The sequence below is a fragment of the Aquila chrysaetos genome, chromosome 9, assembly GCF_900496995.4.
Source record: "Aquila chrysaetos chrysaetos chromosome 9, bAquChr1.4, whole genome shotgun sequence".
In the NCBI taxonomy this organism is placed as follows: Eukaryota; Metazoa; Chordata; class Aves; order Accipitriformes; family Accipitridae; genus Aquila; species Aquila chrysaetos.
Genome location: NC_044012.1, coordinates 40,600,882 through 40,616,982, shown reverse-complemented (window position 1 = coordinate 40,616,982; position 16,101 = coordinate 40,600,882). Strand labels below are relative to the sequence as shown.

The window sequence follows — 16,101 nt, the reverse complement described above, 5'->3', positions numbered from 1 at the left end:
GTCTGATGGGATAAATTGAGGGATTCTAAGCTCTGTCTTTAACACTAGGATATGTTCAGCTGTGTAAGAGTCACCTTTTTATCCACTTTTTTTTGTGGGCCAACATCCAAAATTCTCTCTACAAGCAGGTTGAGCACTCTTGCTTGACAATTACTATATCCAGAGCTTGACAATTACTATATCCAGAACCAGCTAAGTTCCAATTAAAAAATACATGAGGACGTTAGCTGAGGGAAGAATAAAACAAAATCCCATTGCACAAGCACCATAGCCACGGCACAATCGCAGTCAGGGGGACGGCGCGTAGCTTCTGACTACGCCAATGCCTATCGAATAGATGTTTCTAATCCAGAAATTTTCCACTATACTTCATCTTGCCAGGCTCTACAATCTAGAAGATACCTATTTAAAACAATAAGCATTATAATTTGATTCTAGAACACTTTGGATTAAAAATTCTGCTGTCATGGATCATAAATCTGTAATAAAAATTCACAGCATATAACAATGAGTTCATAACACATTTGTTTGAAAAATCCAGTCTGTAACTTCCCTTTCCTATGAATTTTAACACTGGGTAGCTATTTAAGAATAATTCACCAGATTAATTACGTTTTCTAAGTGCTGATGTAGACTGAAATTCACAGCAGACTAAATTCTGACAACACATCTGAAATACACAAACTGTAAGAAGAAAGTAGTTGCTTAAAGTTTGCTGCACCACAGGTTCCCTATCCTTCTACAGAGGAGTATATATTTTATTTATATTTCCACTGTACATTTAAACCTGTAAAATGTGAATAAACCATTTAGTCATTTCATTGTTTGAATGCCAGATGTCTTTGTCATGCTGGCTGAATTTCGAAAGAGCTGCAGTGACATCCAGTGGTAATTAAGTTAAATCGCATGCTTACAAATCTTGGAAACAAGACAATTCCTCCCAACCCATACGAGTATCTCTTTGGCACCATGTTTAACTGAAGGAGAACAGGATAGCACCTGGATCTTGGATAGCGTCTTCCATGTTACCACAAAAAGGGCAAGCATAAGCAGTTTTTCAGAAGATAGGCTTTCAGCTGAAAAGAAGGCCAAGCTTCATTTTGTACTATCTACCTGCAGCTTCAGAATCTGAAGATTTTCAACCCACATGCCTTTTCCACTCAAACTGTTAACATCACTTTCAGGACCTAACAGACCGTTCAACCACTGGAAATACCTCCCTTGCAATTTAATGTCTCTCATTACGCATCAACTCCTAGTTATCCAAGAGCTCCCTGTACAGTCCTCACATTAAATACAGAACTGCTTTATTCTCTCAAAAGATTTCACTTCTCTTAAACTGGAAAAGGGAAGACTCAGCATAAAAAAAAGGCTCATCGGAAAAAAAAAGATCCCCAAACACAGCAGCAACCTCTTCCTGCACTTCTAGGTATGTACACCTGTGTGAACCAACAATATATTTTGAAGTTGTGTATTAATCATTCAAAAAAACCCAAAAAGACACCAATAAGTCCAAATTATTTTTCCAGCTTGCCTTACATCAAACGAAGTCTAAATTTACAACTCTCTCCAATTGAAGAGTACCACAAACAGATGGAAAAGCTTCAAAAGCTTTTAGTCACATGGTTTAGTTTTAGGTAGTCCTGCAAGGAGCAGGGAGTTGGTCTCAATGATCTTTACCAGTCCCTTCCAACTCAAGATATTCTATGATTCTATGAAAAGCTGTATTTGTAAATAATAAATAAATAAATAAAGGTAAAGCACATTTCTAGCGCTCTTTACAAAATTTGTGTTAGAAATGTACGTTAATACAAAGCAATTTCTTGTGTTATGAGGGAGAAGCAGCTTGACTACTGCTGCACCAGGAGGTTAAGCAAGACTGATAACTTAATGTAGATATTTTTATGTACAGTGTATAATTTTCAACTTGGTGTGTATTTCAAAGATTCTTCTTCCAAACTGATCACAAGGACTCAAGTCTAATCAGGTATAGGGAAAAAAAGGGGTATGGTGAATAGTGGCAAGGCAACATATCATGGTTTTTTTATAGGGATCTGGCTATTTAGCAAATAAAACTCTTAAAACTGTCTAGAAACAATTTGCTTCAGGTTTAAACTGAGTTTCTTCAGGAACTATCAGCCATGTAAAAAGGCCAGACCTATAGCTCCAACAGTTTCAAGGTTAAGTATTCAATAATACATACATACATGGTATAACCTCCTCCTGTTGCAGACAGTCACATAGCCTTACAACTTCCCTCAAGTGTTGTCCCGTCCCACTGAAATAAAAAAATAGTTTCTTCATTACCTCGGTTACAGATAGTGCAGAAATTGCTTGGTCCTTCACTATGTTTCTTCAAATGATCTGCCATATATGCTGCTCGCAAATACTTCCCACACACCTGGCATGGAACTTTGTCTTCATGACATGCTAGGTGTGAGCGCAGTCGGTCACGAGTGGCAAAGGAAGCATTACAAGTCTGCAGGTATAATGAGAACCATGTGACTCATCAACTGCTAAAAGCACTGATATTGTCGAATATATTTAGTATTCTTTAGAGTAAATACCTTAGATCCTGTGCAAACACACAAATGACATGATGCACAAGCCATTTTCCCACAAATAAAAAATTCACATCACCAACACACTGCACAAGATATGATGTTACTACTTGAAAGAATTAAGAAAGCAAGAAAACAGCTCTAATGTACTACAGACAGTAAAACTTAAGGTAGAGTTGTAAGGCCTTAGCTCCTCTCTGAGGATGGAGATACTAAGACTTTAAGTAATATTTAACAAAAGAAAGAGCACAAACCACTTCATTCCATTTACAGTAAGTTCTGCCATTTCACTGAGCCATCAATCACTTTAGACCACTCAAAATGTCCTCTCTTGTCATCTTCCTAAATTTTACTCTTTGATCTGATCAATCTAACTTCAGTAGGCAGAATCCCTTTGGAGCATGAAGACATACAAACAAAGCATCAGAGAACTGGCTGGGATGAGAATATGACGAAAGACAGTAAAAGAGCCATCCTGGTATCCACAGTAGCAGTGCAGACAAATTGTGGAAGTGAAGCCTCAGAACTGAGCAGGTATCAAAATAACTACATGACACTGTAATCTGTTTATAACTTACCCCTGATCAAGGTATCATATTCCACTTACTACCATGAAACAAGCTTGATTTGGCATAAGATAATATTGATTCTACTTGCCCACTTCCCAGACATAATACACATGATGAGCGAAGGCTCCCTCCCATTTTTATAATCATAGCAATTGGCAGGCATGCAGACTATGTATATAGCTTATTACAACAGCCTGCCAGTTCTGAAAGGCTTGCTCTGTCTCTAACATGTGAAGGAAAATAAATCACCAGCAATACGCTGTACAAGTTATTAAAGATATAGTTTGAAACCACAGCTCACAATTGTGAGAAGAAAAACAAAAGCAAACATACGTTAGAATGACCAGACCAAGCGGGCAACAGTGACATTCAAGAATGTATAGTGTTTCATTTATACCACCTTTATATAAAATAACGCAGTTTTAAGATGTGTAACCAGAACCCCCAAGAGATAATATGAGGCTATTAAGTGACTTGGGAACTGGATATATTCTGTCTTTTCAAGTATCAGTGTGTAATTAAACAACTGTTTCAATAGTGATAGACTTGTTAAAGTGACAATCCTAGTAAAATTCCAAAATTATAACTTCAAATAAGTGAAATTAGTAATACAGAAGAGGATAAACCATATAATATTATATAATTTAGTTAATCAAGAGCTTAATCGAATAAACATTGAAGGCAGCTGAAAAGTACCTATCAATTTCAACAGGCTTTACACCCATTCGATCCTATGAGTTGCTCGAGTATGGTAAACTCCCATGGAGCTGAGGCTACTCTGCAGCAAGCGTAAGATTTAGCACGCCAGAGGATCAGGACTTAATGAACTTAAAAAGACAACAGTAAAATCATCTGGATTTCTGTGATACAGAGTTTAACTAAGCTCACCAAAGATTCATAAATTAAAAGTAGTAAAGAGGCAAATTCTTGAACATGAAAGATTTCTCTTCATTTGAAATCTCAATACACAGCACTGAGCAAAACAGGTGCAGCTTTCACTTACTAAAATGTTCTTAGAGGTAAACACTCATTTAAGGCAGGATTCCAGCACTGATACTAACCAATCTGTTGGATATCAGCTAAAGATATATAACTAGACAATCAAGGATGACAGCCAAGAGATCATCATCAGTAAGTCTAAAAATCTTGAGCCACAGTAAGCGTCCATACAAAAGCATTGGGAGTGCATTAGTTGATGAAGCAGACCAGAGACAAATCACATAAATACAGGGATGCCAGAAGTAAAACTGTATCTGTCCCATATTGAACTTATCAAGTTGAAAGCTTAGGGAAAGGCAATATAGGCAATATAATCATTTCTGTGTTTGATTTCTCACTCTTGCTGCTGAGCTGTGCAAAGTTAACCTTTGGATAAGCTATATAGTAAATATATCTGCGAAGAAGCTTAAAAAAAAAAAAAAAAAAATTAAGTCCAGTGGAGAAAGCAAGAACCAGTTTAGCTGAATCATAACAATGGGAGACAGGACTAGGTTTAAAGAAAACCCCAAAGTTAATATTCAAATAGTTAATATTTATAAAAGGTATAGAGCAAAAAAAAAAAAAAGTTTTATTTTACAAAAGATGTGAAGTGCTAAATGAGTGCTAAGTATTTATCATTAATTGTTAATCATAGAAGAAAACTCTCCAGTGCTTTCCTATCAAACATTGCACAGGTATATAAATAGATCAAAAAGAATATATATAAAGTTTAAAAAAACATTGTTTAAGAAATACCTCTTGAAGTTTCAACTTTTCTATGGATGTGGATGTCTCTGAGCTTATTCCATGGTGGCTGCCATTTTCCTGCTAATAGGCAGGAAGTAAGAGAAATTAGGACAGGAAGAAACTCATTCTGCATTGAAATCAATGGGAAAAGCACTGGACTTGGGACGCCAATTTTAGGTTTACTTAAATAAATAGATTTTTTTTTTTGTCAAAAGTTGTGCTTTAATTTAACCTGCATTTTTCTCTTTTTTTTAATTTAAATTGCCAGAAGAACAACCTGTCTCTTGTCTCCGAGAAGGAGCAAACTTCTGTTTTCTCCCCTTGTTCGTTTGTGTCCACAAATTTTCAGATCACCATTTTCTCCCAAACTGCAGTCTAACTTTCATACCATTCACACTCAAAAGCTGACAACCCAGCTTTACCCCTTCCCATATGACAAATCAGCAAACTGAGCTATCCCGTTACGGCCAGAAAACTGACTTACCCCTTCTCCTACATCCAGAACTAAACTGTCAGATTTAAAAAATAAATAAGTAAGTAAATAAATAAAAAATCACCAGTGCAGCAATCCAAGGCAGAAGATCCAGAGTGCCATTTGGTGTCTTGCCTGGGCACCAAAGCAACTTCTTGGATCCGATTTCTCAGCTGCCCTGGCTCTGTGAAAGCCTTCTCTATTCTGAGTCTATTTTAACAGTAATGAAAAAGCTGGAATCAGGTCTTTGTCTGGCATCAGGTGCTACAGGTGTTGGAACTTAGGATAGTTTTTCAAAGATCTGTGAAGCACAGCCATTATTTTAGGGGGATGAGTGCAGGATTACATGCTGAGCACTGAAAACTAGCTGTTGCAGTGATGTTCAGCTTAAAATTGTCCTGCTTCTCATAGTTTCATTTTATTTATTCTGAAGCTGGGTTGACACCTTCATGCTTTTGTTTTGGTAGGCCAAAATATACCACGATGCCACATCAACACAACATTAGACATCCACTGGTTTGCAAAGATACACGAGGGCTCAGGTAAACGGCCAGTGGATTTTGTTTAAATCATAACAGAGCACAACTTCCAAGAATGCCATTACAATAGAGGATTCTGGAAAGCTTTTCTGTTTACTGACAGAGTACTTCTCTTTTGCAGTAAACATAAACAAAGCATGACAATAAGAGGAATTTTCAATGGGAACTCAACAGATTCAAAAAGGACGCTCAATGCTGTTCAGGCTACTCTCATGGAGAGCTAATTTGCCAAACAAAATCAATGGAAAAAGAGAATGGAAAATGGGGAAATAACATGCCAGTATTAAGCTATTTTCCTTCTTAGTGGCCAGATTCTGTGTTTAGATACACATCATGGAACAGAAGTGTAACTGGTTATGAGATAATCACAAGGAGAACTTCATCGGTTTATACATCAGCTTTCAGATTTGAAACAAATTTTCAGCATGATAGCACCCCTTCTGTGGTTTGTACCATGTATATCAGATCTATGCATATTTAAGAAGACTTTCTAAATCTGACAGGATATTATGAAGTATTTTTTGCAAAGACACAAAACAGCTCTTTAACAAATTTTCTACACCTTAAGATTCATGAAAAATTAACTTTGCAGGGTTAACCAGTCAAAAAATCAAGGACAAACCAAGCCTGAATGACAACCTCAACTCTGTCCTGATGCTTGTAACCTCTAGCCTATACCTTTTAACTGAAATGAACAGTGCATACAGTATTATGGCACTTTAGACAACACACAATGAGAAACACTGTTCTTAGAAATTGCTATCACAAAATACATGTGTGCAAGGAGACGGAGTTGAGCTTGGCTGTACAATCTTAGCTTCTGTATTTCTTTACTTTCTAGCTCTTAGTGTATCCTCTGATTCACACTTAAGGAATTTATATTAATACTCTTAAATCAATCAGAAAACTATACAAAAGTTATCAGGCATCAGCTGGCAAAGGACAATTCATGTCTATCAATGTTATTCATAAACGGTGTTCGTTCAATAACCTTGAGATCAACTGGCAAACAAATGAGGGAGTTTCTGTTTATGTTGGGACCTAAACATTCATTTTCGTACTTGCACACAAATACATGCCTATGGAAAAAATCTGTAGTCATCTTCAGTTCATCCACCCAGACCCCTTGCTATCCCCAAATTGTGAAGTCTTTTTATGAGTGGAATTTTGCAATTTATATAAATCTATAATCCCTAAATCATCTTAAGAAGCTTAAGCCAATCTAAGGCTTTATATAGGATATGCAGTTAAATCAATGTGAAGACTCTATGGCCTGATTTTCAAAGGCGCTGGGCTTCCACAGATCATATGGAGGTCAACAGAAACCTTTAGATTGCTCTATATGTCTGAAAAACTGTTCACTGGATTATTAAAAGTTGCAAAATGTTTCAAAACTCTCAACAATTTGGAGGAAACATAGGAGAGGGGTGTCAAGAGATGGGAAAAAAACGCAGATCAGGAGGCAGTAGTCATGTAGGACTAGGTTCATAAAATGTGGTTGAAAAATTTTAGAAGAAAAAAAAATCCTCTGACCTTCACTGTCGTCAAAGAAAATTAAAATTATCTTGCTCCAACTTTTTTTAGATAAATAATTAAATAAATCTTTCTTCAGAGACCAAGCATGGAGACTGCTAGCCCAACAAATGTTTTAGAAGTTTGCCCAACAACTATGTGAAGGCAGCGGGTGATAGTGGAAGCTGATTCTCAACTTTGGTTTTAATTACCCTTACTTCCAGGCACCTTTTAAATCCCTCTACAAATGAATTACAAAATAACTTTCTTGATTTGATCTTTCAAACCCTAATAATTTATTAACTGTAAAAAAACTACATACAACATTATGACATTGTATTACAAAGGATACTGTGATGCTGTTATTTATATTCTCCCCAGGATAAAAAAAAGCTTCCAATTTTGCTCAGTGCAATGTTCTGAAGGCTATGTGATAAAAAAAAAGAGAGCATCTTGGCAAGTTATGATAGTTTACCAATTTTATTTGAAATTATTCTTAAAAAAAAAAAAAAAAAAAAGAAGTCAGCATTGGAGCCTCCTGTTTGGCAACAACTGCAATCAAAAAAGGGGGGGGGGGGCATGGAGGGAATCATCAATGACATTGACTCTAAGCCCAGGGACAAGGTGGCTGGGTAAGGGACAAGGTGGCTGGGTAAGAGATCCAGGGCAAGACTGGGACAGAGCAGTAGGGAAGAACATCTGGTAGAAGGGGAGGGAGGCAGGAGGACCAAAGCTGTAGATGACACAAGGGGCTGGGGGACGGGAGGGATGTAAAGCAGCTGTCACTGTTGAACGCTGTTATTTACAATCATTTATCCCAATTCACACATACATGGTATTTTTACTGATACTTCATAATTGTCTGCACACATCAATGCGATGCCAAAGATTACCCATACATCAGTCTAAACCCCTCCAGCTCCTACCTGACACTTGTGAGGTCTCTCTGAGGTATGCACCTGTTTGATGTGTCCATTCAAGTGGTCTGGCCTTAAAAGAAAATACACAGAAGCACACTTAAAACAAATACTAAAAATAAACTTACATTTTTAACAAAAAAAAAAAAAAAAAAAAATACGATCCCAGTGATGGATCTATTACAAACGTAGCGATATTTAACTTTCCAAGAACCAGATCACCAACAACTGGGACTCTACCTTGATAAGTACCCTCTGCAACTTACTAAAAAGGTAGCATTTTCTCAGGAATTATGACTGAATGATCAGAGAAAACACAAGCTACAATTTTCAAGCCTGCATGTCCCCTTCCAAAATCCTATTTATATCTTGACAATCAGGGCACTTTGATTTACAGTTGCTGAATATTTGAAAATCAGAGCCTTTTGGTTTATGTCCCAAGCACGGATGTAAGCAGCCAACTTTAAGCACCTCTGTGCAAAAAGACTGACTCTAAACTCTGTTGCTGTGACACATTTTCCACCAGCAAGATGAAAAAACACCGTCCTAACTCACAACTTGGTGGGGAGACTGCATTAATACAAATAAAGTGCTCTGAAGGTCCCAACTAGAAGGTGCAATGGAAGAGCAAATTATTACTGAAAAAAAAGTTAGACCATTCTTCACAATCAGTAAAGCCTACTTTGAAGAAGAGAGGACTGAATAGCTGCAGATTTTCCTGGTGGGAGTTTCTCTCCTAGTGGGAAGAAAGCTTTTCATTGTATGAGGCCAAAACTGCTTGGAAACAAGTTCTCCACCCTCTCCTCCCCCAACTTTCCAGCTGCGCCAATGAGAGGGCGCGGGATGGAATTCACGCACTGCAGACAGAAAATAGACTGAACTTTGCAGTCAGGCTGTTAAAACCTGATGCTCCAGCAGCTAGTGGGCTGGAGCAGTGTAACCGGAAAGACTGGTTGGGGGTCCTTCTGCTAGGTACCTCAAGCCTAGCAACCTCATGTGCTGTGCTACTGAGTGAAGGAAAGGACACTAAAATTAGACATCACGCTTCCAACTTCCTTTGGCTGCTCCTACGCCTGAATACTGAAACTTAAAGAGTCTCTACTTTGCATTCATACTTTGATTTTACAAAGATGTGTAGACAAGTTTGTTGTTTATTTTTGTAACAGCATTCCTGCCTGTTCACATTAACTTACTCGGAAAAATGAGACCTCAACAGGTATCTTTCACTTTCCCTTGTTGACAAAAACCTTTCACACAGCAACAGCAGAAAACTTTTAAGTGTGAATAAAAATAACAAAAATTGTCAGATGATCCCAGGTAGCGCTACAGTAAGAAAAATACTTTCACTTCTAGCCACAGAGGAAATTTTCATTTTATGACTTTCCATCACTAAATCTGCAGTCCATAGGAAGATGCACCCCTAATTATCGCTGATTTGAAAAAAACAAAAAAGCCTACATTTTCTTAATTTATTTCAGTAGCAAGAAGTCCCTCTATCAGACAGAGCTAGTGGGGGCACAATTCCTACATTTCTATAGCTGGGACAATTCTAGCCCTAGTAGCCTTTTGACTTGTTTTCGTATCTCGATTCCTTCCCTCCTGTAAAAGCAAATCAACTGCTGTAGAAAGCCGACTGCTGCTACAAAAGTAACACAGTGTACGCATCCCCCTCCCCCCACTACTCCTAGTCTCAAAGCGAGCATCAGACTACCAAAAAAGTTTCAAATTCATTAGCTCAGACTATAAGATACCACTAACATGACTACGTGTATCAAACTACTTATTAAATTAACTCCCACAAACAGCGACAACAAAAAATCAGCAACATTAAATGCACAGATCTTACGTATGTTGCAGGGCAGAAACAGGATCCCCTTCAGAAGGATGTAAACCCAAAGGACACAAAGATCATGTATTAAAAGATACTTGATGCTGCAGCCTTTGAAATCTCACCTCTTCCTTCACATTTGGGTGATAAAAAACATTACGAACTAAGAGAAATGAAGGGAAGTTAAGAAAAAGAAAATTTAAAATGGATACGAGAAAAATAATAATCTTGAGATGTATTAATATTTTGCACTTCAACAGCACCTTCAAACTACCTACAAATCAGTAGTCTCGAGACACTTATGTGAGGTAGGTAATTATTTCAATACCCATTTCACAGAAGAGTCATTTGAGGGAGAGACTAACTGATTTGCCCAAGGACACGCATACACCAAGCCTGGGACAAAGCTGGGAATGTTACCCAGAAGCCAGCTGACTCCCAGTTCTATGCCTTAATTACTTTAAAACCCTTTCAAGAGACTGTAGAATAGCGTCCCAGCGGAAATGATGGAAGTTCTCATTTCTCGAGACATTATAACGTGGAACAGCCAAACTATCCTAAGTACAAATTGTTCTCGTTTCCCAAGGGGTAGGAAAGACAACTTCCTAGGTCTCCGTTTGTGTCTACTGTCCTTATAAGTACTCTCTTACCTGGAGAAGCCTTTTCCACAGCTCTGGCAGATGTAGGGCTTTCCCACAGAGCCATCATGAGATCGAACATGATAGGACATCCTGTCTTTCCGCTTGAACCGTAAGCCACACACCGGACAAGAGTAAGGCTTCTCGCCAGAGTGCGACAGCTTGTGCCGATTCAGGTGGTACACGTCCCGAAAAATCTTGCCACAGATCTCACAGGCCACCTGTTTCCTCGTCCTGCTTCTTTTTCGGGGGGCGTCAGGGTCATCCTGACCCGGGACACCGTTCTCACCCAGTCTCGGGGGTGGGATGTCTATGTAGCCCAGCTGTAAGCTTGTCACCCCATGTTGAGCCTCGTGCTGACGAAGACGATTAGCATCCGTAAATACTTTCCCACAGAGGCCACAAGGCAGGATACCGGCCTCTCGCAGGCCCCCTGGGGTACCAAACATCATGGAGTCCAAGAGATTGGCCTTACGGGGACGCCCTCTGCCCCTCTTGGTGCTTAAAGTGGGGGCACTAGCAGCAACATTCTGGAAAGGCGAGGCCAGCAGCGGTGGGGACAGAGGTCCCGCCACCATGGGCAGGCGGTCCACCCCCTGCAGAACAGGTAGGGAGGACTGCGCAGCAGTGAGCGCAGCCCGCGTGGCCTCGTCTTCGGGCATGCCAGCGATGCCGTTGCCATTGGGTGCCAAAGCGGCACCGTTGGTCATGTCAAGAGGGAAGCCGAGGTCAGCAGCCCCCGGACGGAAGAGCATAATGTCGGGGCGCGCGGGGGGCACGAGGATCTGCACATTGGACTGCTTGATGACCTCCTGGCAGATGTCAATCACGGAGCGCATCAGCAGGAACTTGGCGGCCGTCATGAGCTCCGGGAAGCTCTCCAGCCGCACCACGATGCGCGACGTGTAGGCGAAGTCCAGGATGTCTCCGAAAACCTTGGAGCTGATGGTGTGCATCTCCAGCTCCCGCCCGCCCCCGGGGGCCCCGCCGGCCGCCGCCGCGGCCCCGCCGGCCGCCGCCGCCTCCGTCGCGCCCCCCTCCGCGCCGCCGCCGCCGCCTCCTGCCCCGTCGCCCAGCTGCGCGCTGAACACCGACTCGAAGTACTCGCTGCAGGCGGCCAGCACCGCCCGGTGCGCCGGGAAGCTCTCGTCGCCCACGCGCAGGAGCACGTCGCAGAAGCGGCCGCCGTTCTTGCGCTGCTGGTTGAGGCTGTGCAGCATGTCGGCGCTGTGCCGGCTCACCTGGTACGTGTAGCAGCCCGACGAGGGGCCGCAGGCGGCGGCCTCGCTCACCCGCTCCATGGGGCTGCGCCGCCCCGCTGGCGCCCGCAGGGGGCGCGCGCTCTCAGGCCGCCCGGCGGCGCGCGCCGCCTCCTCCTCCTCCTCCCCGCCCCTGTCCGGGCCGACGAGCGGCGGCGCGCGCTGCGCTCCCTGCACAGCGCGAGGGGATTGCAGAGGGAGGGAAGGAGGGGGGGGGGGGGGGCGAGACAAAAGGCTCGGGCGGCGGAGGGGCGCGCGCCGCGCGGGGCCGCCGCGGCCGCCGGCGCGCGAGCTCCGCCCGGGCCCGGCCGCCACGAGGCGCTGCGGCCGCGGAGGCCGCCGCGGGAAGGGGCGTGCGCGGCGCGGCTGCAGCGAGCCGGGAGGGAGGGGGGCTCCGGCGGCTGCGGCTCCGGGCTGCCGGCTCCGTCCGTCCCTGTGTGTTTGGAGCGGAGGAAAGATGGCAGCGGCTGCACTTCCTCTTGCACTTTCACCCCTGGGGGGAGGAGAAGGAGGGGGCGATACCACCCCCCCTACAAAAATCCAGCGGGGGCCCCCCGGCTGCTGCTCCCCGACCAAGCGCCGCCGCCGCCGGCTCCGGCTCCGGTCCGGGCCCCGCCCGCTTCGCCGCACCCGCACCGCCGGCGCCGCAAACTTTCCTCTCTTCTTCGGCCGAGAAGACCCCCACCCTATTCATAGAGACCCCCCCCCCTCCAGCCACTCGGGCTCCCCCCCTGCCCCCCCGCTTCCTGCCCCCCTCCCTCCCCGCATCCGCCAATGCAAGAGCAGCCAGAGCCAGCAGGCCGGCCCCCACCCCGCCCGCCCGCGGGGGCTGGGGGCTGCGGTCTCCCCCTTCCCCAGCACCGATCCTCCAATGCCGAGCCGGCAGCGAGGCCCCCGCCCGCGGCACACGGGGGGGCGGCGGGGCTGCGCTCGCCCCCTCCCCCAAATATCCGGGCTGCGGCTCGCCCCCCAGGCCCCCCTCCCGCCGGAGAGAGGAGGAGGAGGAGGGGCCGGGGGGGTGAGGGGGGGGCGGCAAGCAACCCCCCCCCCCCCCCCCCTCCCCAGGCACAAATCGTCCAATGCAAACCCTCCCGGAGCTGCAGAGGCGCAGAGCGGCCCCCACCTCCTCGCCTCGCCTGAGGAGAGCCGAGCCCTGAGGGGCCAGGGGCTGCAGAGCAGACCGGCCTCCCCCCGGTCTTTCATTGCATTTCTCACCCGCACCCCCCCCCCCCCCCCCCCCCCGCCGTACTAGGATCAACTCTCAGCCTGACTAAAAGAGCGAGGCGCCGGCATTGTGGGGGAGGGAAGGGGTACAGCGGGAATTCTTCCACTGCAAAAATGCCCTCCCCTCGGGAGCGGTTGGGAGAAACGGTACCCGCGGGCCGGGGGCTGCGGGAGGCACGGGCGATTGCACAGCCCCGAGCGCCTGCCTCCATGTTGGGGAAACTCTGCCGCCCCGCCGAGCCTCGTCCCGCCCCGGGTTTCCCACGGCACCCAGCGCACCCCACGCTCCCCTGAAGTTAGCCTTCCCCAGGCCGGAGGTTAACCGCTCCGAAAGGCACCGCTGTAATTCACGGGCGGGGGTTGCTTGGACTGTCCTAGTGCTGAATCTTCCCCGTGCGCTCAAGGTCTCTCTACAAAGAGCTTCTCTTTCAACATCATCGTCATTACTCATTTTCAGCTGAAATGTGCTTTCTGTCTCAGGGAAGAGTTTTCCTCTACTTTTGAAGAAATATTCCCACACACGCACACACTGTCTCCGAAAACGGAGTTCTTTGTTTTGTTAAAGACAACACTTTTTCAAGTGTTCAAGGGCACACTTCTTTTGCATTTGTAACATCAAGCCTAATTAAGAATCCTTGGATGACCTACTCATGATCCAATATCGTCACTTAAACTGTTCCGTGGAAAATACTGAACTTAGCGCATGTGAGGGCATCACAAACTACAGAGCCTTCCAAGAGCTCGAACCCAGCACTTGAATTAAATAGTGGTGGAACTGAAAAAGCATGCTGGGTACTGATGTGCAAATGAGCGCACCAAGCTTCCAACTTCCAAAATGCAATATTACATTAACACTTAAGGCCACGCAGTGCCCTCAGCCTGTACGCCGGATTTCTCCTGCTTTTGATAGGAACTGTTTGTCTACACTGCAGGCAGAATATTACCCGTGTCTTTTTATTACTGCATTATGTATGCACGCTTCCTGATATGAACATATATTTTTAGAAATTTGAGGTTGTTTGAGTGGTAGCAATGCTGATGAACCCAGCTCAAATACACCGTATTATACAGATAACACGGTGCTCACATTCTGTAAGTCTGCTTGTGTGCCACAGACACAAGAGTTGTACTCGCTACAGTGAGGAAAACGATTATATTAAAACACACTAGCCGGGCTGCATGCACACAGACAGAGAGCAGTTAAAGGATCTGGAATTTGCTTATCTTTCCTAGTGGCTTTGGTCAGTTGTGCACCTTTCCCCCCAGTGGTTTATTAATTTGCTTTCTTTTAGTCCCCAGCCCCTGACATGGTTCCTGCTTCCTATTTCAGTTCCCTCCTTGCCTGTTCTTTGTCTCTCCTCTAGGCAGGGGGAGGGGGGTCCTGCCGCTCTCACTGCACTTTTCCTCCGAACTTTCTCCAGTTGCCATGGAATGTTCTGGTTTCAGCTTCCAGCCCTCCTGTTTAAAAGGCACCATCCAACACACCCTGCCTGCTTCTTTAGGTAAAAGCTAAGTATTCTCCCCAAAGGATGGCTGTTTCTTGGCAAGTGACCCATTCACACTTGCCATGAGAATGCCAGATCAGCATACTGGGAGCTCATATTCTGAGTAGTTGCTGGATGCTTGTTAAAGACGACCGTCAGCACCTTGCACTCTCAAGGAAATCACAAGGAGACCAACATAGCTGTTTGCCTTAGCTCCTCAGCGCTCTGACGTGGTTAACAGCTAGATCTCTCCTCTTAGTACTGCCACTCTTACTATACTGGCCTCCCCCACCTTATGGCTTCACCAACGCGCTTAAAGGACCACTTCTTACAACTTTTCCTGGCCCCAAACTTACCCTGTCTCAGAATGTGAGACTATCAAAGTAGTCATTCAACTAGCATTTGTTACAATGTAGCCAAATTTCTCCTATTTGCAAATAAGCAGTTTGTGCCATACTGAGACAAAATTTGGCTCATCAGTATAAACAGACTTGGAAGATGAAGTTCCCTAAATTTAATGTGATAATCAAATGTCATTTCCCCATACTTAACTACCTAAGCGTACAGGTATGATTACCTTTGAACTCATTTATCATCACAACTAGCTAGTTACTGTCTTGAAGACAAAGTTCCAGGTGATGTGAAAGAGAGTTTTAAATTTTAATTTAAAACTTTACATTTTCAGTATACAGAATTTCCTCCTCTTTTCAGATGATCCCTAATCTATTTTCTCTGACATCTTCTGCATTGGGATCTGCTAAACTTCTTTTGAATTAATCTCTCTTTTAAATAAAGGCATTTTCCTCAGCTACTTTATTCAGCTTCTCACTATTTCCTGTCTCACTCCTGCTCATGGGAATTCCTGAGCTGTCCCTAAATGTTTTGCAGCTGTCTGGTGTCTGCTGAAGCACTTTGATTGGTATTTCAATAGTATTAAAAATCCTCTTTTGCTCTGAACATGTGTGTACCATTTGGGACTGTACCCTGTACATTGCTCACTTCGCTGCAGATCAATTGCTACTGGCCTTACTCAGAAGTGCAGACCTTAAATTAGTCTGCAAACATAGGAGGTAACAAAAGACTGCGTTAGTCAAATCTATTAAAACATATTTGGGTATATGTTAATTAGGCTTGAGTCATACCTATTTGTTGAACATTCTGAACTCATGAATCTGTGTGGGTCTTGAGGCTACTGAAATTTTTCAGAATAGTCTCCATCATTATTATACTCTTTAAGAAGGTTAGTCACCATTTCACATGGATTATAATATCAGCAGAGACATTTCTGCATAGCACTTGTGCCAGCTAATTCAGTCATATGAACCATTTCCTTTTTATGTGTGTTCCACAGAAATATATAACATTGCACATTT

The 16,101-nt window shown here is 43.9% G+C and overlaps 1 protein-coding gene across 9 annotated transcripts in view; it reads right to left on the bottom strand.

Moving 5' to 3' along the window:
• Positions 1-12,241, bottom strand: part of PATZ1 (POZ/BTB and AT hook containing zinc finger 1) — a 30,066-nt gene extending 17,825 nt beyond the window's left edge. For 4 of the 9 annotated variants that reach the window (XR_003925038.2, XR_005933119.1, XM_030025888.2 and 1 more), the window contains exons 1-4: positions 10,774-12,241; positions 8,305-8,368; positions 4,865-4,936; positions 2,308-2,479 (exon numbers count right to left, since the gene is read on the bottom strand). Coding sequence is in view for 7 of the 9 variants with exons in the window: in XM_030025888.2 (XP_029881748.1) it covers positions 2,308-2,479; positions 4,865-4,936; positions 8,305-8,368; positions 10,774-12,062 (1,597 nt within the window). In the remaining 2 variants the exon portion in view is untranslated. The remainder of the gene's footprint in view (positions 1-2,307; positions 2,480-4,864; positions 4,937-8,304; positions 8,369-10,773) is intronic. The other 5 variants (XM_030025890.2, XM_030025892.2, XM_030025893.2 and 2 more) reach the window with 3 other exon arrangements.
• Positions 12,242-16,101: the final 3,860 nt, after the last annotated feature.